Here is a 24,244-nt window from a genome sequence, read left to right as displayed (position 1 = left end):
GCTGTAGCATGCTGTACAGTTTGGTAGCATTTTACCCACAGTAGAATTTGTATCAAAACTGGAACCAATCCTCTCAAACTTTGCCACTCCTCTATCAACTAAGTTTATGGAATAGTCTAAGTCCTTTGTTGTTCTTTCCACAATGTTCATGGCATCTTCAGCAAGAGTAGATTCCATCCCAAGAAACCACTTTCTTTACTCATTCATAATAAGCAACTCTTTATCCATTAAGATTGCAGCAATTCAGCTGGGTGCGGTGGCTCATGCCTGTAATCCCAGTACTTTTGTAGGCTGAGGCTAGTGGATCATCTGACGTTGGGAGTTCGAGACCAGCCAGACCAACATGGTGAAACTCCGTCTCTACTAAAAATACAAAATTAGCTGGGTGTCATGGCACATGCCTACAATACCAGCTACTCAGGAGGCTGAGGCAGGAGAATCACTTGAAACCAGGAGGTGGAGGTTTCGGTGAGCTGAGATCGCACCATTTTACTCCAGCCTGGGCAACAAGAGCAAAACTCCATCTCAAAAAAAAAAAAAAAAAAAAAGATTGCAGCAATTCACTCACATCTTCAGGCTCCACTTGTAATACTAGTTCTCTTGCTATCTTCACCACAACTGTGGTTACTTCCTCTGCTAAAGTCTTGAACCCCTCAAAGTCATTTATGAGGGTTCGAATCAACTTCTTCCAAACTCCTATTAATGCTGCTATTTTTACCTCCTCTGGTGAACGGTGAATGTTCTTAGTGGCATCTACAATAGTGAATCCATTTATAGAGCATGGATAGAGTAGATTTAGCATAATTCTTAAGAGGTGCCCTAGGATTTATGGAATTGCAAATGAGCATTGGCTTGTAATAAGAGAGTCAGTCTGTCCTATAAATCTTTTTTTTTTTCTTGAGATAAGTTCTCACTCTGTTGCCCAGGATGGATTGCAGTGGCATGATCTTGGCCCACTTCAGACTTGGCCTCCTTGACTCAAGCAATCCTCCCACCTCAGCCTCCTGAGTAGCTGGACTAGTAGCATGCACCACCATACATGGCTTTTTTTTTTATTCATTTATTTTTGGTTAGAGACAGGGTTTCACCATGTTGCCCAGGCTGGTCTCAAACTCCTAAGCTCAAGGCATTCTCCCACTTCAGCCTCCCAGAGTGCTGGGATTACAGACATGAGCCACCCTGCCTGGCCTCTAAATTCATGTTATGGACACTCATTTTCATGGTTAAAAATTACTGAATTCACTGTGGCCTGTTGAGAGGTGGGATGGAGGAAACTATTTATGGAAAATGAAGAAGAAAGGGAAGCTCACTAGAAGCAAGAAAGTGTCATCGAATTTTACATCAAGGACTCCATGATAAAGAGAAAGAACAGGTAGCCTGTTTTTGTGGCTGACCATTGGACTGCAGACTGCACCTGCATCTACCAGGTTCTTCTGGATATTCCCAGTTTTAAATTTTTGACCTGATATTCATGAACACAGTGCTACTGGTCAGACCTTTGTCCAGGATTAAGCTTCAGAAAAGAATGTCTTCATGTAGTGGGAGGCCTGGTTAGGGTTATGATTCTGCCCTGGGGCATCTGCCCCTTCTGGTCTGGAGGTAAACTTGGCATCTACAATTTACCTCCACACTTGAACAGCCAAGGATGGGCTGAGCACAAAGGCTCACATCTGTAACTCCAACAGTTTGGGAGGCCAAGGCAGGAGGATCGCTTAAGGCCAGGAGTTCAAGACCAGCCTGGGCAAATAGTGAGACCTTGTCTCTGTAAAAACAAACAAACAATCAAAACCAAGGATGGATGGGTGTCAGGGAGCAGTTCAACATGGGAAACCATTAATCTGAGAGCTGGAAGGACCCTTAGACCAGCCCCCTATTAACAGATGAGACTCTGCCCTGGGATTATAGCCTAAGGTAATGCATTGAACTTTTCCAGAGATTTTAAAATAATCAGTCCTAAAACCCCCAAGCATACTGCTACTGTTTGCTATTGAATAATGTTTTCTAGTCCAGGTGTGGTGGTTCAGGCCTGTAATCCCAACACTTTGGAAGGTTGAGACAAGTGGATCACCTGAAGTGAGGAGTTTGAGACCAGCCTGGCCAACATGGTGAAACCCTGTCTCTACTAAAAATACAAAAAATTAGCAGGCCATGGTGGAGCATGCCTGTAATCCCAGCTGCTTGGGAGGCTGAGGCAGAAGAATACTTTGATCCTGGGAGGCAGAGGTTGCAGTGAGCTGAGATTGGACCATTGCACTCCAGCCTGGGCTACAAGACTCAAATTCTGTCTCGAAAATAGTAATGATAATAATAATGTTTTCTACAAGCAAGGGGTTATTTTGTACTGGGAACTGGTGTGAAGGGATCCACCATGTGTTAGCTTTTGGATTGATGACAGTTATTTCCAGATCATGGAGGTGGGAATGCTTGTTGATCATCTTCTATGTTCTTTGTTATATTGATTGATTTTTTTAAAAAGCTAGCATTTTTATGACAATAAAGTCATAAAAATAAGTAACTAAAATAAAGTAAAATAATCTAAAAAGGCCAAGTGCGGTGGCTCACACCTGCAATCCCAGCACTTTGGGAGGCCAAGGTCGGTGGATCACGTGAGGTCAGGAGTTCAAGACCAGCCTGGCCAACATGGTGAAACCCCCATCTCTACTGAAAATACAAAAATTAGCCAGAGGTGGTGGCAGGCACCTGTAATCCCAGCTACTCAGGAGGTTGAGGCAAGAGAATTTCTTGAACTCGGGAGAAGGTGCTTGCAGTGAGCTGAGATTGTGCCATTGCATTCCAGCCTGGGTGACAAGAGCTAAATTCCATATCAAAACAAAACAAAACCAAAATCTAAATGTAATTGAGTTGAATATTTAAACTTTTAATTGACATTTCAAATTTGATTCTAATTCCATTTAAAAGAGCATATGATAGAAGCAAATGTACTCATTTATGTTAACTCTGTGGTTTCATTTAAGCAATTTGTTTTGTGAAGAGACAGAAGTCCAACCAGATTTTAACACTGTATAAATATGTGTTTATTAATTTAATTACAATGACAATACTCTCAACTCCCCCTTTGAATAAAGGAGAGCATCTGATCTGTGTTCTGGGACAGTGTGCCCTGTAGTTGTGTGGAAATACCGATGCCCTCAGCTGTGTGGCAGGCTCAGTGGGACCCGGAGTGCAGGAGCCCCTGGGCCATTCACCTCTGGCCACAAAAGTCATTGTCCATTTATCCCCAACTGCTATAGAAATATTATTTTCAGTGGTTGTTATGATGTAAAAGAAAAGAAGCAGATTTATGAAACCTTTACATATAAGTTATGTTAGTAAATAAAGTCTACTTTCTTCTGGCTTAACTAAAAATCTATGCTAGTATTTATGCATTTTGGAAAATAAAGATGCCAATTTAAATATTATGAAGCAAAGCAACTGAGTATTAGGTAAGACAGCCAAGTACAACTGCAGAATTGTAGAGGTTATGGGTTACATGTATAAGAATATTTCATAGCAATAATCTTTTAAGACTCTGTGAAGACGCTCCACAGTGAAGCAGAAATTAGAACAGAATTAATAATACTGTGTATGCTGTCATTTCACCAATTTTTCAAAACCAGCTTTATGATTCAGGAGGGTGTCTGCTCTTTTGCAATTGGAAGAAAAGAAATAATATTTTATTTTTCAACTCTTAAGATTTTCTTCATTAACAGTATTTCCAAGGCGAAGTAAGGGAGTTGCAAGTAGCACCAAGAGAATAAAGCAGTCTTGAGCAGCTTTTAAAAAATGGTCTTAAAATATGGAAAATGGAGCCAGGTGTGGTGGCTAACTCTTGTGATCCCAGAACTTTGGGAGCTTGAGGTGAGAGGATTGCTTGAGGCCAAAAGTTTGAGACCAGCCTGGACAGCATAGCAAGATCCCCATTGTTACAAAAAATAGTAAATTTTTTTTAATTAGCTGGATGAGGTGGTGCATGCCTTAGTGTCCCAGTTACTTGAGAGGCTGAGGTAGGAGGAGTTCTTGAGCCCGGGGGTTCAAGTCTGCAGTCAGCTATGATTGCACCAGTCCTCAAGCCTGGGCAAGAAAGTGAGACCTTGTCTCACTATATATATAAATATTTATATATATATATATAATATATATGGATATATAATATATTTATGAATATATATAATATATATAAAAATATATATATGGAAAAGGGAAGGGGCCAAGAATATCAAAGACCTTATTGAAGAAGAGGAAATATTTGTGCTGCCAAATATCAGAACTTTTAAAAAGCCACAGCAATTAAGACAGTGTGGTCTTCACGATAAACTGACAGATGAAACAGAATAGAGAGTTCCCAAGCAAATCTACACAAATTTAACCTTTGATATGTGATGTAGATGACATGGCAGATCAGCAAGGAAAGAAAGGACTTTTCAATAAATAGAATAGAAAAATAATGGTTATTGATATAGGAAACAAAATGAAATTATATTCCTACTTCACTCTATATACAAACATTAAATTCCAGAGGAGAAAAGACTTACATTTCAGAAACAAAACTTTAATACTTTTAGTAGAAAATGTAAATGAATGAGACACAAAAAGCCATTTAACCATTAAAAAAGATTAGACATTTTGACTATCACAAAATTAAGAACTTTTTACATCAAAAAGTGGAAAGATAGGCTGGGCATGGTATCTCAAGCCTGTAATCCCAACAGTACATCACCAGAGGTCAGGAGTTTGAGACCAGGCTGGCCAACATGGTGAAACTCCATCTCTACTAAAAATACAAGAAATTAGCTTGGCATTAGTGGCAGACACTTGTAATCCCAGCTACTTGGGAAGCTGAGGCACGAGAATCATCTGAACCCAGGAGGTGGAGGTTGCAGTGAGCCACTGCATTCCAGCCTGAATAACAGAGCTAGACTCTGTCTTAAAAAAAAAAAGAAATTAAAAAATAAAAGTAAAAAAGTGAAAAGGTAAACTATAAATTAGAATATATTTGCAGTACCTAAAATCTATGAAAGATTAAAATCGTATCAACTAAGTATAAGGAGCTCCTATGAATTAATTTTAAAAATAGCAACCTAACAGAAAATTGGGAAAATACATCAATAGGGATTACACAAAAAGAAAGCCCACAAAATGTAAAAAATTTCTCAACCTCATTAGTAATCAGGAAAATGCCCAAGATACTACATATCTACTCTCCCCACAGTGATTAAGAAGTTTGACAATACCAAATGTATTAGTCCACATTCACACTGCTCATAAAGACAAACCTGAGATAGGGAAGAAAAAGAGGATTAATTGTATTTAGGGTTCCACATGGTTGAGGAGGCCTCAGAGTTATGGCAGTGGATGAACAGCACTTCTTACATGGCAGTGGCAAGAGAATATGAGAAGGAGGCAAAAGAAGCAAAAGATGAAACCACTGATAAACCCATCAGATCTTGTGAGACTTATTCACTATCACAAGAATAGCATGGGAAAGACCGACCCCAAAGATTCAACTACCTCCCCCTGGTTCCCTCCCCGAACATGTGGGAATTCTGAGCAATACAATTCAAGTTGAGATTTGGGTAGGGACATAGTCAAACCATATTTTTCCACTCTTGGCCCCTCCAAGTCTCATGTCCTCTCCAAATCTCATGTCCTCACATTTCAAAACCTATTATGCCTTCCCAACAGTCCCCCAAAGTCTTAACTCATTTCAGCATTAACCCAAATGTCCACTGTCCAAAGTCTCATCTGAGACAAGGCAAGTCTCTTCTGCCTATGACCCTGTAAAATCCAAATCAAGCTAGTTACTTCCTAGATACAGTGGGGGTACAGGTAATTGAGCAAATGCAGCTGTTCCAAATGGGAGAAATTGGCCAAAACAAAGGGTTTACAGGCCCCATGCCAGTCTGAAATCCAGCAAGGTAGTCAAATTTTAAAGCTCCAAAATGATCTCCATTGACTTCATGTTTCACATCAAGATCATGCTGATGCAAGAGGTGGGCTACCATGGCCTTGGGTAGTTCTGCCCCTGTGGCTTTGCAGGGTATAGCCCACCTCCTGGCTGTTTTCATGGGCTGATGTTGAGTGACTGCAGCTTTTCCAGGCTCACAGTGCAAGCCGTCAGTGAATCTACCATTCTGGGGCCTGGAGGAGAGTGGCCCTCTCCTCACAGCTCCACTAGGAAGTGCCCCAGTAGGGACTCTGTAGGTTCTCCAACCCCACATTTCCCTTCTGCACAGCCCTAGCAGAGGTTCTCCATCAGAGCCCCACCCCTGCAGCAAACTTCTGCTTGGATATCCCAGTATTTTCGTACATCCTCTGAAATCTAGGTGGGGGATTCCAAACCTCAATTCTTGACTTCTATGCATGTGCAGGCTCAACACCACGTGGAAGCTGCCAAGGCTTGGTGTTTGCACTCTCAAGGCCATGGCGTGACTTCTATGTTGGCCCCTTTCAGCCATGGCTGGAAGGGCTGAAACGCAGAGAACCAAGGCTATAGGCTGCACACAGCACAGTCAACCTGGGCCCGGCCCAGAAAAACAGTTTTTCCTCCTAGGCCTCCAGGCTTGTGATGGGAGGGGCTGCTGTGATGACCTGTGACATGTCCCATAGAAATTTTCCCCATTGTTTTGGGGATTAACATTCAGCTTCTCATTACTTATGCAAATTTCTGCAGACTGCTTGAATTTATCATCAGAAAATGGAATTTTCTTTTCTATCAAATTGTCAGGCTGCAAATTTCCCAAACTTGTATGCTCTGCTTCCTTTATAAAACCGAAGGCCTTTAGCATCACCCAAGTCACCTCTTGAATGCTTTACTGCTTAGAAATTTCTTCCAGCAGATAACCTAAATCATCTCTCTCAAGTTCAAAGTTCCACAAATCTCTAGGGCAGCGGCAAAATGCTGCCATTCTCTTTGCTAAAACATAACAAGAGTCACCTTTGCTCCAGTTCCCAACAAGTTCCTCAACTCCATCTGAGACCATCTCAGCCTGGACCTTATTGTTCAAAACACTATCAGCATTTTTGTCAAAGCCATTCAACAAGTCTCTAGGAGGTTCCAAAATTTCCAACCTTTTCCAGTGTTCTTCTGAGCCCTCCAAACTGTTTCAGCCTCTGCCTGTTACCAAGTTTCAAAGTCGCTTCCACATTTTTGGTTATCTTTTCAGCAGCACCCCACACCACAGGTATTAATTTACTGTATTATTCCAATTTCACACTGCTGATAAAGACGTATCCAAGTCCGAGAAGAAAAAGAGGTTTAAAGAAAAAGAACTGTAATTGGATTTACAGTCCCACATGGTGGGGGAGGCCTCAGAGTCATGGTAGGAGGTGAAAGGGACTTCTTAAATGGCAGCAGCAAGAGAAAATGAGGAGGAAGCCAAAGCAGAATCCCCTGATAAACCCATCAGATCTCATGAGGCTTATTCACTATCATGAGAATAGCACAGGAAAGACTGGCCTCCATCATTCAGTTACCTCACCCTGGGTCCCTCCCACAACATGTTGGTATTCTGGGAGATAGAATTCAATCTGAGATTTGAGTGGGCACACAGCCAAACCATATCACCAAATATGGAGAGACTGTGGATCAACAAGATCATCTCGAACTAATACAGGAGGTGAGAGTTTAAATTAGAACAACCACTTTGGAAAACAATTTGGATTATCTTATAAAGTTGAGCATTCTCATATGTTATGGCAAAGTAATTTCTCTACCATAGGCCCTGGAGAAACTCTTGCCCATATGTACCAGAAGTAGTAAAAAAAAAAAAATGCTCATGTAATGCCATTCATAATAGCAAATATATGGAAACAAGCTAGATGTTCATTAATAGGAGAATGGGTAAATTTATAGGAGAATGGGTACATAAATTATACCCTTAAAAACTAAATAATACGTCATTTAGGGCAATCATATATATGCAATAAAACAATGTTTTTTTAAAGGCAGGGAATCCTAAACATAAATTCCGGATAGTAGTTACCCTGGGGCTGAATGGTGTAAATCAGGAAAAAGGACAGAGGAGGAGCAGATGTTAGGGTCAGAACCCTAGTTCTTGGGTTGTGTTCTGGGTTCACAAGTGATTACCATATTATTCAAATACATTCAAATAGATTTACATAGAGGCCCAGGCACAGACAAGGATGAAATAAGAGCCAAGGTATGCTATGAGCCAAGGAATATGATTGATCAAATTTTGTGCACTTTAAGCTATTTGAAAAACAGAAAAGCAAAACAACAAAATAATTTTTAAATAATTGAATATAGAGTGCTATGTTCTGAATGGTTCCCCTAAAATTAATCACAATGTTATAGGATTAAGAAGTACGGCCCTTGGGTAGTGACTCAGTCATGAAGGGAGAATCTTCACGAATGGGTTTAGGGTCCTTACACAAGGACTGGAGGGAGTGGGCTTCCCCTGTTTTGCCCTTCCACCTTCTGCCATGTGAGGACACAGTGCATCTCCTCCTGAAGACACAGTGCACAAGGTACCATCTTGGTTGCAAAGATCTGGTCCTCACCAGACACCAATCCTGCTGGCACCTTGATCTTGGACTTCCAGCCTATGGAAATGTGAGAAGTAATTTCTCTTCTTCAGAAATTACCCAGTCTATTGTATTTTCTTACACAGTAGCACAAACTCATGAAGGCATAATGCCTCTTGTCATTTTCTTTTACCATTTTCTTTGTTGCCTCTTTAGCACTGGGTCATTTTATATTTGATCCTTCATAATATCTCTTACTTTTGGTTTTTCACATTTCTCTTCCAAGTGTATTCTTAGATACATATTTTTCACTGTTTATTAGTATCCAGGTCAGAAAGTCCAGGATACATTCTTTTAAGAGTTAATTTCTGCAGCAATGAAGTATTAATGCCTCCTTTAAACTAGGTATTTCCTTTCCGATTGTAACTGCCATCTAGAAGCAAAGAGGAATTACAGGCTATGAGTGTGTGTGAGGTTGATATTTAGTGTATCTAGAGTAAGGTTAAATGCTGGTTTTTAACCACACAGATACTTCAATTGCTTGGTGCACTAGGGTATCAGTTGCTAGTTATCTCTGTATTTATCCATGCTGTTACAGAGGGAAAGTAAGACCGTGAGGTTGGATCAGTTGTCATACCCATATTTGGGGAGATTGATTTTTTTAACCTTCATCTGCTTAACTGTCACACTTAGCAGCTCAGGTGAAAAGCACTTTTATTGTGGGGATTTTCCCTTAGTGCTCTATGGTGCACAAGAGCAGACCTATGTAGAAGCATTTAAGTATTTTGTGCATCAACAGGACAATTAAAGGAATAAATTCTTATTGTATCTTTTAGTCCCTGAAGACAAAACCACAGTGACAGTAATTAGGTCAAGCAATTGTATTCAGAGAGAGTCAGCCTTGGTCTTTGAGAGTGAGTCCCCTTTACCCCACCACCGTCAAGACTCACTGAGCAGATGGGAAAGTTCAGGTGGAACATGCAGTGAATAGTAAACACGGTGGGGGGCGCTCACTGTCATGCACTGCCATGCCTGCCATGGTCAGCGGACCTGTCTTCTACTTGACAACAGGCAGCTTCAGAAACATTTTCTTGGAGAGTTTCTTGATTCTTGCCAGTTGTGGCAGGATGGACTGACTTAGAGGAGCTCAGGAAGGTTGTTAACACAGAAACCCAAGGTGAATTGTACACCTCAGCAGGCCCATGTTAGATCAGCAGGTACTTGAAGCCTCAGCCACTCCTGGGACACAACATAATGCCCCTAATGATTTGAAATTTGGTGGAGAGTGGGTCGCTAATCCCTGTGTCCAGGGACAAAAAGAGACATAAACAGCAAAAAGTTATAAAATAAGTGTGCCTAACATCTGCTTATTGTGGGAGGTAGGGATTTAAGATATAAGAATTTAGCTGCAGGAGCAAACACACACCTGTAATCTCAGCACTTTGGGAGGCCAACACAGGAGGACAGTTTGAGCCCAGGAGTTTGACATGGGCCAGGCAACATAGTAAGTCCCCATTTGTACAAAAATGTTTTTGGAGAAAAGTAGTTGAGTGTGGGGGCACATGCCTGTAGTCCCAGGTATGTGGGAGGCTGAGACAAGAAAATCACTTCAGCCTGGGAGATGGAGGCTGCAGTGAACTCTGATCACCACAATGCACGTCAGCCTGTGAGTCTGGAGACCCGACCTGGCGCCTTGAAGGGGGGTCCCCCTGCACCGGTAGAAGTCGGCTCAAGGAGGTTCTGAAAACAGGACTCCCGGGGGTCCAGCCCTGGAGGACCCGAAGCCCCCACTCCCATAACGACCTCTACTACATCCACGCTCCGGCCGCCACTGCTACTGCCACAGAACACCCGCCACGTGTCGCCGAACCTGTTTAAAGGGGCCACAGCCGGAGTTTGAAGAGCAAAGCAGGAGTCGGCATGGGGAATGCGCATGCGGGAGGCACGAGCCCATTCCCCTGTGACGGTGGTTCCAACGGTTGGCTGAGGACGATTCCCTGAGCCTTGTCAAAGCAGGAGCCTTCCGTGGCAGTGAGTCAGTGTCGAGACTCCAGCCGGACCAATCCAGGGGGTCGACAAAACAGATTCGGGACATTATGCTACACAGAGGGGCTACCAGGATGCAGAAACAGCAGACGGAGTCCGGGGAAAGCGGGGTGGCATCCCAGCCTCAGGCCTGCCAGTACGGTGTTCGGGTGAGCCTCCAAAGTCATGCCCCTTGTGATCTCGAGGACAGGTTTGTCTGTGTGCCGAAGGACTACTCTCTCACCCGATGGTCATTCTCCCAAAGAGCAGAGACCCGCAGCCTCAGTGATTGCCTGGGGCGGTGTGTCTCTCTGACACTGCTGTATGTCTGGTGCGTGTGTCTCCCATTCTCTCTGTCACTCACTCTCTGTCTGTTTCTCTCACTTTCTCTGTCTCTCTGTGTGAGTGAGCCCGTGTGCGTGTGTGTTTATGTGCCCAGTGCGCTACAAAGCGATCTCTTGCATGTCAGCGTGTCTTTAGTGGGCCCCAGTCTGCGTCTCTGCCTGGGTCATGTGGCCGGCTGTCAATCATTTCCGCGGCGGTTCCACTTTGGCTTTCTGAAGACCTCGACAATGTGAAAAGCGTCGGTTTCAGAGAAACTGAAATTTCATCCCGATCCTGAGCTGCCTCTTTTCTAGAATCAAGATGACCACACTCCAACAAAACAAACAAACAAACAAACAAACAAAACTACAAGGAGTTAACTGTTTTCCAGTAGGGGAGGACACCAATGTGAAAGGAGATGGTTCTGTCTCCTCATGGCTCTTCTCTGAGAAATGAAGCCATGCTACGAATCAATCTTCAACAGAAGCTGAAAACGGGACATAACAAGGACGCCTGTCAATGGAAAGCAAGCCTCTCAGGACAAGTCACCCGTTTGGGACTCCTCCCCTTATGCCCTTGGAGGTGGTTTCCAGTTGTTCCACGGTTTCCGAGGCTTTCATTGTTGCTGGTTTCCAGGACTGGGGCTGGGTGCAGAAGAGGTGGAGTAAGGGCTACCTGGACGGTGGAGGGTTGGAGGTGGGGTGAATTTTGGAGAAACCTCTCTGCTCCTCTAGCAGGCATTTCAAAATGGGGCTTCGGTCAGGCACCGGGCCCCTCCTGGTTCCCAGGTGTACTTTGATATTCCTTGGCATTGATGAAAACGTCACTTGTTCCGCCTTCCACAGGGCACAAGCCTGAACACCACCGTTTGTTTCGCCGTCGCCCCATATGCCTCCGGTGACACACAATCAAACCATCTGCCATGAGACACGCCACTACCACGCGTGGCCCCATGGTCTCCACGTTGGATTCACCCCTGTTCCTGTTTGCACGTGTCCTGGAAAGCGCTATCGGCTTTCCGGAGGCCCAGAGCTTTTAGACGCCGGGCAGTCCACTGCTCTTCCAAAGGAGGAGGGAGGAAGACGGCTAATGGATCAGTGAATTTTCAGCTGAAAACACGCCTTGAGACCCATGGGGTAGATGTGTGCTGAAGAGAGGTCTTGCCTGCCTCATCAGATGTGGTGAGCCCATCCTATCTCACTCGGAGGGGGCCAAAATCGGATCTGAACGGGAGTCCCCAGAAACCAGTAGGCGCCCTGAAACTCCCCATCCCTCCGTGGAAGTGGGCTCAAGGAGGTCCGGAGGACAGGACTCCTGGGGGCTTGGCCCTGGGACAGGACATCCGCGGACCCCTGTCCCATGCTGCCCCAAACCGGGCCCCGGATCCAGCAGCCACCACGGCTGAGGCAGGAGACTAGCTGACACCACACAACCTAGGCCTAATTTAAAGCGGACACAGCCTGACAGCCAGGAGCTGAGCCCGAGTCGGCCCAGCCAACGCGCATGCGCGAGGCGCGAGCTTCTCTTCCCTTCACAGTACTTCTCACGGTTGTCTTAGAAACCGGTCCCTTGAGGCTTGGCAAAGCAGGAGCCCTCCGTGGCGGTGCTTGGGTGGCGGGGCTCTGAGGCTCCGGCCTGACCGCTCCACGACGTCGACGGGAACGTCTCCTGATGCCAGCAGTCGCAAAGGGCCGACCAGGATGAGGAAACCCCAGGCGGAGTCCGGGGGAAGCAGCACGGCATCCCAGCCTCAGGCCTCTCCGGACGGTGTTGGAGTGAGTCTCCCCAAAAGTAGTGTCGCCGTCATCTCGAGGACAGGTCGGCCTGCGTGCCCCTGGGGCTGATCTCTCACCCGAGGGTCGTTCTCGTCCAGAGCAGAACCCCGAAGCCTCAGGGGCGGCCTGGGGGTGTGTGTTTCAATGCCTCTAGTGTATGACTCTGTTTGTGTGTGTGTGTGTGTGTGTGTCTGTGTGTATGTCCCATTCTCTCTTCTCTGTCTCTCAGTCTCTGTGTCTTTCTTTCCCTCTCTCTGTTGGTTAGTGTGTTTGTGCCCCCGTGCGTGTGTGTCTTTGTCAGAAAGTTCCCTGTGCACCACAAAGCAATTTCTGGCATGTCGGCCTGTCTTTGCTGAGCCTCTTTCTGCGTCTCTGGCTGGGTCATGAGGCCGGTTGTCAATTGCTTTCGCCACCGCGAATCTGCTTTGGGTGTGTGAAGGCCTGGTCCATGTAAGGAGATGCATCGGTCCAGGAGCAATTGAAATCTCATCCCCATCATGAGCTGCCTCTTTTCTAACATCAAGATGACCTCACTGCAGCGAAGGACAAGAATTCCACAGGAGCTCTTTGTCCTGCAGGATAGGAATGGACCCACGTCAGAGAAGATGGTTGTATCTTTTCACGGCTCTTCTCTGAGAAATGAAGCCACACCACGATACAGTCTGGAAGAGGAAGCAAGGAATGGGAGATGGCAACAATCCCTATCACTAGTACGCTGGCCTCTCAGGACAAGCCACCCTTTTGGAACCCCTCCCCTTATGCCCGTGGCGGTGGCATGGCGCTGTATCCTGCCGGGGCTCTGGCCTCTGCTCTATCCTCCCTCTTGCTCTGCCTCCCCTGTTTCTCAGGGGCCTGCATGCCTCTCGCTCTGGCCAAATGTCTTCAACAAAGATGACTTCCCAGTCCGTCAGGGACACACTTCCTGCAGATCAGTGTCATGTTTGTTTCTCTCTCCAAACAGGTTTCTGCTTCATTGGACGGGACTCATGACCCTGGATTTCTTGACTTCCATATGTGTCTCAGACAGGGAAGCTTCCTTGTTCTCCATGTTTCCCCTCATGGGTGGGTGGATTGCCTAGAATGAGCGCTAGGCGACCGTGACTGGCCTTGTCTTCTAAGAGAGCTGGTGTCGCATTTCCTCTGCACTTTCAGTCTTTCTTAAGGGACGTTCTCTCCTCTGCTCCTGGGTGGACTGACTCCCTTAATCTTGTGGCCGAATCGAATGTCAGGGAACCACAGGGACTGGGCTGGGGCTGGGGCAGGGGCTGGGTCTGTGTCTGGGGCTGGGGCTGGGGCTGGGGCTGGGGCTGGGGCTGGGGCTTGGTGCAGTGGAAGTGGCCTCAGGGATATCAGGGCGGAGGAGGGTTGGGGGTGGGGCGAATTTTGCAGAAACTTCTTTTTTTTTTAATAAACAGTATATTCCTTGTTCACAAAAATATATAAATTAAAACATGTAAATTAGATACATCAGAGAGTTTTTCATATTATAAAAATTCTCAGTACATTAACATATTTACCAAGTTTCAAAGATGTACATTTGAAACAAAAATATTATATAAGATTCATTTGATTCACCCTATAAATTATGGAGAAACTTTTCCTTTTTTCAAGAAAACTTAGGAAAAAGATTATAACTTGTGACAGTTCATTTTATTTTTCAAAGTACACTGCACTGGTAACCCAGAGAAGTAGATTTTTTTTCTTTTTCCCTTTTTTTTTTTCTATGAGAAAAAGTCTTACTCTGTCACCCAGGCTGGAGTGCAATTGTGTGATCATGGTTCACTGCACTGCAGCCTCAAACTCCACGGCTCAATTGATCCTCCCACCTCAGCTTCCCAAGTAGATGGGGACTATAGCCGTTCGCCACTATGACCTGCAAATTTTTATATTTTCTAGAGATGGTATCCCACTATGTTGACCTGGCTGGTCTCAAACTCCTGGACGGAAACAATACTCCAACTCCAGATTACATGCATGAACCAACACACGCAGGTGAGAAGTAAGGATTTAAATATGCACACTCTCCCTGAATATAAACAATAACAAGGTATATTTATTAATAAACTTGGGTAGGTAAAATCTTCCTAAATGCACACATTTAAGAATCACTCTGAGGAAGGGCCTAGTGACTACACAAGTGTGCAGAAACTTATCTGCTTCTCTGAAAGGCATTTGAAAACCAGCTTGGGAGAGCCACAGAACCCCCCACTCCCGGGCTCCCAGGTTTTCTTTGATTTTCCTTGGCATTGACGGATATGCCACATGTTCCCCCCTTCCACTAGCACATGCCTAGACACCAACGTTTGTTTCGCCGTCTCCCGATATGCCTTCGGTGACACACGTTCACACCATCTGCTCTAGGATCCGCCAGTGACACATGGGGTCACATGGTCTCCACCTCGGATTCGCCCGTGTTCCTCCCTGCACGTGTCCTGTAAAGCGCGGTCGGCTTTCAGGAGCCACAGGGTTTTAGAAGCGGGGCAGGCCACTGCAATTTCAAAGGAGGAGGGAGGCAGAGGGCTGATGGATCAGTGAAGTTTTCAGCTGACACTACGCCTTCAGACCTATTGGATCATTCTATTCTGCAGCGAGACCCTGCCTACCTCAACAGATGTGGTGAGCCCATCCTATCTCACTGGGAGGGGGCCAAAATCGGATCTGAACGGGAGTCCCCAGAACACAGCAGGCGTCCTGAAGCTCCACTTCCCTCCGTGGAAGTCGGCTCAAGGAGATCCTGAGGGAGGGACTCCTGGGGGTTTGGCCCTGCGACAGGGCACCGGCGGCCCCTCTCCCACTGCGTCCCAAGCTGGACCCCGTATCCACACGCCGCCGCGGCTGCAGCAGGAGCCTCGCTGCAGCCGCGCAGCGGGGGCATTATTTAAAGGGGACGCAGCCTGACTGCCAGGAGCGGAGCGCGAGTCGGTCCAGCCAATGCGGATGCGCGAGGCGCGAGCGGCTTCTGCCGTCACAGTGCTTCCCACGGTTGTCTTAGAAACCCGTCCCTGAGGCTTGGCAGAGCAGGAGCCCTCCGTGGCAGTGCTTGGGTGGCGGGGCTCTGAGGCTCCGGCCTGACCTCTCCACGGGGTCGACGGGAACGTCTCCGGATGCCAGGAGTCGCAAAGGGCCGACCAGGATGAGGAAACCCCAGGCGGAGTCCGGGGGAAGCAGCACGGCATCCCAGCCTCAGGCCTGCCCGGACGCTGTTGGGGTGAGTCTCCCCAAAAGTCGTGCCGCCGTCATCTCGAGGACAGGTCGGCCTGCGTGCCCCTGGGCTGTTCTCTCACCCCAGGGTCGTTCTCGTCGAGAGCAGAACCCCGCAGCCTCAGGGGTTGCCTAGGGGGTGTGTTTCCATGCCTCTGCTGTATGACTCTGTTTCTGTGTGTGTGTGTGTGCGTGTATGTGTGCGCGCGTGTGTGTGTTTCTCCCATCCTCTCTTCTCTCTCTGTCTCTCAGTCTCTGTGTCTTTCTTTCCCTCTCTCTGTCGGTTAGTGTGTGCGTGCTCCTCTGCGTGTGTGTCTTTGGCTGAATGTGCCCTGTGCAGCACAAGGCGATTTCTGGCATGTCGGCCTGTCTTTGCTGAGCCTCTTTCTGCGTCTCTGCCTGGGTCATGAGGCCGGCTGTCAATCGTTTTCGCCGCCGCGGATCCGCTTTGGGTGTGTGAAGGCCTGGCCCACGTGAGGAGATGCATCGGTCCCGGAGCAATTGAAATCTCATCCCCATCATGAGCTGCCTCTTTTCTAAGATCAACATGACCACACAGCAACCAAGGAAAAGAGCCCCACAGGAGCTCTTTGTCCCGCAGTAGGGAAGCAGGACCACATCAGAGAAGATGGTTGTACCTTTTCACGGCTCTTCTCTGAGAAATGAAGCCACACCACCATACCGTGTAGAAGAAGCAGCCGGGAATGGGAGATGGCAACCATCCCTGTCACTGTCACTGGAACGCTGGCCTCTCTGGACAAGCCACCCTTTTGGAAGCCCTCCCCTTATGCCCGTGGTGGTGGCACGGCGCTGTATCCTGCCGGGGCTCTGGCCTCTGCTCTATCCTCCCTCTTGCTCTGCCTCACCTGTTTCTCAGGGGCCTGGATGCCTCTCGCTCTGGCCCAATGTCTTCAACAAAGATGACTTCCCAGTCCGTCAGGGACACACTTCCTGCAGATCCGTGTCATGATGGTATCTCTCTCCAAACGTCTTTCTGCTTCATTGGGCAGGTCTCATGACCCTGGATTTCTTGGCTTCCATACGTGTCTCAGACAGGGAAGCTTCCTTGTTCTCCATGTTTCCCCTCATGGGTGGGTGGACTGCCTAGAATGAGCGCTAGGCGACCGTGACTGGCCTTGTCTTCTAGGACAGGTGGTGTCGCATTTCCTCTGCACTTCCTGTCTCATTCTGGAGGGACATCCTCTCCTCTGCTCCTGGGTGGACTGACTCCCTTGATCTTGTGGCCCAAACGAATGTCAGAGAACCAGAGGGACTGGGCTGGGGCTGGGGATGGGTCTGTGTCTGTGTCTGGGGCTGGGGCTGGGGCTGGGGCTGGGGCTGGGTGCAGGGGAAGTTGCGTCAGGGCTACCAGGGAGGAGGAGGGTTGGGGGCGGGGCGAATTCTGCAGAAGATTCTTTGCTCCTCTGATAGGCATTGGAAAACCTGGCTTGGGTCAGGCACAGGCCCCCCACCCACCGAGTCCCAGGTGTCCTTTGATTTCCCTTGGCATTGACCGAAATGTCTCTTGTTCCCCCCTTCCACTGGCACATGCCTGGACACCACCGTTTGTTTCGCCGTCTCCCGGTATGCCTCCGGTGACACACGTTCACACCATCTGCTGTGGGATACGCCAGTGCCACGCGTGGTCACATGGTCTCCACCTCGGATTCGCCCCTGTTCCTGCCTGCACGTGTCCTGTAAAGCGCGGTCGGCTTTCCGGAGCCCCAGGGCTTTTAGAAGCGGAGCAGGCCACTGCTCTTTCGAAGGAGGAGGGAGGCAGAGGGCTGATGGATCAGTGAAGTTTCAGCTGACGCTACGCCTTGAGACCTATGGGATCATTCTGCGCTGCAGCGAGGCCCTGCCTGCCTCACCAGATGTGGTGAGCCCATCCTATCTCACTGGGAGGGGGCCAAAATCGGATCTGAACGGGAGTCCCCAGAACACAGCAGGCGTCCTGAAGCTCCCCTTCCCTCCGTGGAAGTCGGCTCAAGGAGATCCTGAGGGCGGGACTCCTGGGGGTTTGGCCCTGAGACAGGGCACCGGCGGCCCCATCTCCCACGGCGTCCCAAGCTGGACCCCGTATCCACACGCCGCCGCGGCTGCAGCAGGAGCCTCGCTGCAGCCGCGCAGCGGGGGCATTATTTAAAGGGGACGCAGCCTGACTGCCAGGAGCGGAGCGCGAGTCGGTCCAGCCAATGCGCATGCGCGAGGCGCGAGCGGCTTCTGCCGTCACAGTGCTTCCCACGGTTGTCTTAGAAACCCGTCCCTGAGGCTTGGCAGAGCAGGAGCCCTCCGTGGCAGTGCTTGGGTGGCGGGGCTCTGAGGCTCCGGTCTGACCTCTCCACGGGGTCGACGGGAACGTCTCCGGATGCCAGGAGTCGCAAAGGGCCGACCAGGATGAGGAAACCCCAGGCGGAGTCCGGGGGAAGCAGCACGGCATCCCAGCCTCAGGCCTGCCCGGACGCTGTTGGGGTGAGTCTCCCCAAAAGTCGTGCCGCCGTCATCTCGAGGACAGGTCGGCCTGCGTGCCCCTGGGCTGTTCTCTCACCCCAGGGTCGTTCTCGTCGAGAGCAGAACCCCGCAGCCTCAGGGGTTGCCTGGGGGGGTGTGTTTCCATGCCTCTGCTGTATGACTCTGTTTCTGTGTGTGTGTGCGTGTATGTGTGCGCGCGTGTGTGTGTGTCTCCCATCCTCTCTTCTCTCTCTGTCTCTCAGTCTCTGTGTCTTTCTTTCCCTCTCTCTGTCGGTTAGTGTGTGCGTGCCCCTCTGCGTGTGTGTCTTTGGCTGAATGTGCCCTGTGCAGCACAAGGCGATTTCTGGCATGTCGGCCTGTCTTTGCTGAGCCTCTTTCTGCGTCTCTGCCTGGGTCATGAGGCCGGCTGTCAATCGTTTTCGCCGCCGCGGATCCGCTTTGGGTGTGTGAAGGCCTGGCCCACGTGAGGAGATGCATCGGTCCCGGAGCAATTGAAATCTCATCCCCATCATGAGCTGCCTCTTTTCTAAGATCAACATGACCACACAGCAACCAAGGAAAAGAGCCCCACAGGAGCTCTTTGTCCCGCAGTAGGGAAGCAGGACCACATCAGAGAAGATGGTTGTACCTTTTCACGGCTCTTCTCTGAGAAATGAAGCCACACCACCATACCGTGTAGAAGAAGCAGCCGGGAATGGGAGATGGCAACCATCCCTGTCACTGTCACTGGAACGCTGGCCTCTCTGGACAAGCCACCCTTTTGGAAGCCCTCCCCTTATGCCCGTGGTGGTGGCACGGCGCTGTATCCTGCCGGGGCTCTGGCCTCTGCTCTATCCTCCCTCTTGCTCTGCCTCACCTGTTTCTCAGGGGCCTGGATGCCTCTCGCTCTGGCCCAATGTCTTCAACAAAGATGACTTCCCAGTCCGTCAGGGACACACTTCCTGCAGATCCGTGTCATGATGGTATCTCTCTCCAAACGTCTTTCTGCTTCATTGGGCAGGTCTCATGACCCTGGATTTCTTGGCTTCCATACGTGTCTCAGACAGGGAAGCTTCCTTGTTCTCCATGTTTCCCCTCATGGGTGGGTGGATTGCCTAGAATGAGCGCTAGGCGACCGTGACTGGCCTTGTCTTCTAGGACAGGTGGTGTCGCATTTCCTCTGCACTTCCTGTCTCATTCTGGAGGGACATCCTCTCCTCTGCTCCTGGGTGGACTGACTCCCTTGATCTTGTGGCCCAAACGAATGTCAGAGAACCAGAGGGACTGGGCTGGGGCTGGGGATGGGTCTGTGTCTGTGTCTGGGTCTGGGTCTGGGGCTGGGGCTGGGGCTGGGCGCAGGGGAAGTTGCGTCAGGGCTACCAGGGAGGAGGAGGGTTGGGGGCGGGGCGAATTCTGCAGAAGATTCTTTGCTCCTCTGATAGGCATTGGAAAACCTGGCTTGGGTCAGGCACAGGCCCCCCACCCACCGAGTCCCAGGTGTCCTTTGATTTCCCTTGGCATTGACCGAAAGGTCACTTGTTCCCCCCTTCCACTGGCACATGCCTGGACACCACCGTTTGTTTCGCCGTCTCCCGGTATGCCTCCGGTGACACACGTTCACACCATCTGCTGTGGGATACGCCAGTGCCACGCGTGGTCACATGGTCTCCACCTCGGATTCGCCCCTGTTCCTGCCTGCACGTGTCCTGTAAAGCGCGGTCGGCTTTCCGGAGCCCCAGGGCTTTTAGAAGCGGAGCAGGCCACTGCTCTTTCGAAGGAGGAGGGAGGCAGAGGGCTGATGGATCAGTGAAGTTTCAGCTGACGCTACGCCTTGAGACCTATGGGATCATTCTGCGCTGCAGCGAGGCCCTGCCTGCCTCACCAGATGGGGTGAGCCCATCCTATCTCACTGGGAGGGGGCCAAAATCGGATCTGAACGGGAGTCCCCAGAACACAGCAGGCGTCCTGAAGCTCCCCTTCCCTCCGTGGAAGTCGGCTCAAGGAGATCCTGAGGGCGGGACTCCTGGGGGTTTGGCCCTGAGACAGGGCACCGGCGGCCCCATCTCCCACGGCGTCCCAAGCTGGACCCCGTATCCACACGCCGCCGCGGCTGCAGCAGGAGCCTCGCTGCAGCCGCGCAGCGGGGGCATTATTTAAAGGGGACGCAGCCTGACTGCCAGGAGCGGAGCGCGAGTCGGTCCAGCCAATGCGCATGCGCGAGGCGCGAGCGGCTTCTGCCGTCACAGTGCTTCCCACGGTTGTCTTAGAAACCCGTCCCTGAGGCTTGGCAGAGCAGGAGCCCTCCGTGGCAGTGCTTGGGTGGCGGGGCTCTGAGGCTCCGGTCTGACCTCTCCACGGGGTCGACGGGAACGTCTCCGGATGCCAGGAGTCGCAAAGGGCCGACCAGGATGAGGAAACCCCAGGCGGAGTCCGGGGGAAGCAGCACGGCATCCCAGCCTCAGGCCTGCCCGGACGCTGTTGGGGTGAGTCTCCCCAAAAGTCGTGCCGCCGTCATCTCGAGGACAGGTCGGCCTGCGTGCCCCTGGGCTGTTCTCTCACCCCAGGGTCGTTCTCGTCGAGAGCAGAACCCCGCAGCCTCAGGGGTTGCCTGGGGGGGTGTGTTTCCATGCCTCTGCTGTATGACTCTGTTTCTGTGTGTGTGTGCGTGTATGTGTGCGCGCGTGTGTGTGTGTCTCCCATCCTCTCTTCTCTCTCTGTCTCTCAGTCTCTGTGTCTTTCTTTCCCTCTCTCTGTCGGTTAGTGTGTGCGTGCCCCTCTGCGTGTGTGTCTTTGGCTGAATGTGCCCTGTGCAGCACAAGGCGATTTCTGGCATGTCGGCCTGTCTTTGCTGAGCCTCTTTCTGCGTCTCTGCCTGGGTCATGAGGCCGGCTGTCAATCGTTTTCGCCGCCGCGGATCCGCTTTGGGTGTGTGAAGGCCTGGCCCACGTGAGGAGATGCATCGGTCCCGGAGCAATTGAAATCTCATCCCCATCATGAGCTGCCTCTTTTCTAAGATCAACATGACCACACAGCAACCAAGGAAAAGAGCCCCACAGGAGCTCTTTGTCCCGCAGTAGGGAAGCAGGACCACATCAGAGAAGATGGTTGTACCTTTTCACGGCTCTTCTCTGAGAAATGAAGCCACACCACCATACCGTGTAGAAGAAGCAGCCGGGAATGGGAGATGGCAACCATCCCTGTCACTGTCACTGGAACGCTGGCCTCTCTGGACAAGCCACCCTTTTGGAAGCCCTCCCCTTATGCCCGTGGTGGTGGCACGGCGCTGTATCCTGCCGGGGCTCTGGCCTCTGCTCTATCCTCCCTCTTGCTCTGCCTCACCAGTTTCTCAGGGGCCTGGATGCCTCTCGCTCTGGCCCAATGTCTTCAACAAAGATGACTTCCCAGTCCGTCAGGGACACACTTCCTGCAGATCCGTGTCATGATGGTATCTCTCTCCAAACGTCTTTCTGCTTCATTGGGCAGGTCTCATGACCCTGGATTTCTTGGCTTCCATACGTGTCTCAGACAGGGAAGCTTCCTTGTTCTCCATGTTTCCCCTCATGGGTGGGTGGACTGCCTAGAATGAGCGCTAGGCGACCGTGACTGGCCTTGTCTTCTAGGACAGATGGTGTCGCATTTCCTCTGCACTTCCTGTCTCATTCTGGAGGGACATCCTCTCCTCTGCTCCTGGGTGGACTGACTCCCTTGATCTTGTGGCCCAAACGAATGTCAGAGAACCAGAGGGACTGGGCTGGGGCTGGGGCTGGGGCTGGGTCTGTGTCTGGGTCTGGGGCTGGGGCTGGGGCTGGGGCTGGGTGCAGGGGAAGTTGCGTCAGGGCTACCAGGGAGGAGGAGGGTTGGGGGCGGGGCGAATTCTGCAGAAGATTCTTTGCTCCTCTGATAGGCATTGGAAAACCTGGCTTGGGTCAGGCACAGGCCCCCACCCACCGAGTCCCAGGTGTCCTTTGATTTCCCTTGGCATTGACCGAAAGGTCACTTGTTCCCCCCTTCCACTGGCACATGCCTGGACACCACCGTTTGTTTCGCCATCTCCCGGTATGCCTCCGGTGACACACGTTCACACCATCTGCTGTGGGATACGCCAGTGCCACGCGTGGTCACATGGTCTCCACCTCGGATTCGCCCCTGTTCCTGCCTGCACGTGTCCTGTAAAGCGCGGTCGGCTTTCCGGAGCCCCAGGGCTTTTAGAAGCGGAGCAGGCCACTGCTCTTTCGAAGGAGGAGGGAGGCAGAGGGCTGATGGATCAGTGAAGTTTCAGCTGACGCTACGCCTTGAGACCTATGGGATCATTCTGCGCTGCAGCGAGGCCCTGCCTGCCTCACCAGATGTGGTGAGCCCATCCTATCTCACTGGGAGGGGGCCAAAATCGGATCTGAACGGGAGTCCCCAGAACACAGCAGGCGTCCTGAAGCTCCCCTTCCCTCCGTGGAAGTCGGCTCAAGGAGATCCTGAGGGCGGGACTCCTGGGGGTTTGGCCCTGAGACAGGGCACCGGCGGCCCCATCTCCCACGGCGTCCCAAGCTGGACCCCGTATCCACACGCCGCCGCGGCTGCAGCAGGAGCCTCGCTGCAGCCGCGCAGCGGGGGCATTATTTAAAGGGGACGCAGCCTGACTGCCAGGAGCGGAGCGCGAGTCGGTCCAGCCAATGCGCATGCGCGAGGCGCGAGCGGCTTCTGCCGTCACAGTGCTTCCCACGGTTGTCTTAGAAACCCGTCCCTGAGGCTTGGCAGAGCAGGAGCCCTCCGTGGCAGTGCTTGGGTGGCGGGGCTCTGAGGCTCCGGTCTGACCTCTCCACGGGATCGACGGGAACGTCTCCGGATGCCAGGAGTCGCAAAGGGCCGACCAGGATGAGGAAACCCCAGGCGGAGTCCGGGGGAAGCAGCACGGCATCCCAGCCTCAGGCCTGCCCGGACGCTGTTGGGGTGAGTCTCCCCAAAAGTCGTGCCGCCGTCATCTCGAGGACAGGTCGGCCTGCGTGCCCCTGGGCTGTTCTCTCACCCCAGGGTCGTTCTCGTCGAGAGCAGAACCCCGCAGCCTCAGGGGTTGCCTGGGGGGGTGTGTTTCCATGCCTCTGCTGTATGACTCTGTTTCTGTGTGTGTGTGTGTGCGTGTATGTGTGCGCGCGTGTGTGTGTGTCTCCCATCCTCTCTTCTCTCTCTGTCTCTCAGTCTCTGTGTCTTTCTTTCCCTCTCTCTGTCGGTTAGTGTGTGCATGCCCCTCTGCGTGTGTGTCTTTGGCTGAATGTGCCCTGTGCAGCACAAGGCGATTTCTGGCATGTCGGCCTGTCTTTGCTGAGCCTCTTTCTGCGTCTCTGCCTGGGTCATGAGGCCGGCTGTCAATCGTTTTCGCCGCCGCGGATCCGCTTTGGGTGTGTGAAGGCCTGGCCCACGTGAGGAGATGCATCGGTCCCGGAGCAATTGAAATCTCATCCCCATCATGAGCTGCCTCTTTTCTAAGATCAACATGACCACACAGCAACCAAGGAAAAGAGCCCCACAGGAGCTCTTTGTCCCGCAGTAGGGAAGCAGGACCACATCAGAGAAGATGGTTGTACCTTTTCACGGCTCTTCTCTGAGAAATGAAGCCACACCACCATACCGTGTAGAAGAAGCAGCCGGGAATGGGAGATGGCAACAATCCCTGTCACTGTCACTGGAACGCTGGCCTCTCTGGACAAGCCACCCTTTTGGAAGCCCTCCCCTTATGCCCGTGGTGGTGGCACGGCGCTGTATCCTGCCGGGGCTCTGGCCTCTGCTCTATCCTCCCTCTTGCTCTGCCTCACCTGTTTCTCAGGGGCCTGGATGCCTCTCGCTCTGGCCCAATGTCTTCAACAAAGATGACTTCCCAGTCCGTCAGGGACACACTTCCTGCAGATCCGTGTCATGATGGTATCTCTCTCCAAACGTCTTTCTGCTTCATTGGGCAGGTCTCATGACCCTGGATTTCTTGGCTTCCATACGTG

The 24,244-nt window shown here is 50.7% G+C and overlaps 1 protein-coding gene across 1 annotated transcript in view; it reads left to right on the top strand.

The window, feature by feature from the left end:
* Positions 1-15,646: 15,646 nt before the first annotated feature.
* LOC134738689 (protein FAM182B-like) overlaps positions 15,647-24,244 on the top strand; it is a 273,991-nt gene continuing 265,393 nt past the window's right edge. Inside the window, exon 1 of the mRNA XM_063655989.1 lies at positions 15,647-15,816. Coding sequence (XP_063512059.1) covers positions 15,742-15,816 — 75 coding nt within the window. The 5' untranslated portion in view covers positions 15,647-15,741. The remainder of the gene's footprint in view (positions 15,817-24,244) is intronic.

Source organism: Pongo pygmaeus, chromosome 19, assembly GCF_028885625.2.
Source record: "Pongo pygmaeus isolate AG05252 chromosome 19, NHGRI_mPonPyg2-v2.0_pri, whole genome shotgun sequence".
Taxonomy (NCBI): domain Eukaryota; kingdom Metazoa; phylum Chordata; class Mammalia; order Primates; family Hominidae; genus Pongo; species Pongo pygmaeus.
This window is presented reverse-complemented; position numbering and strand designations above follow the sequence as displayed.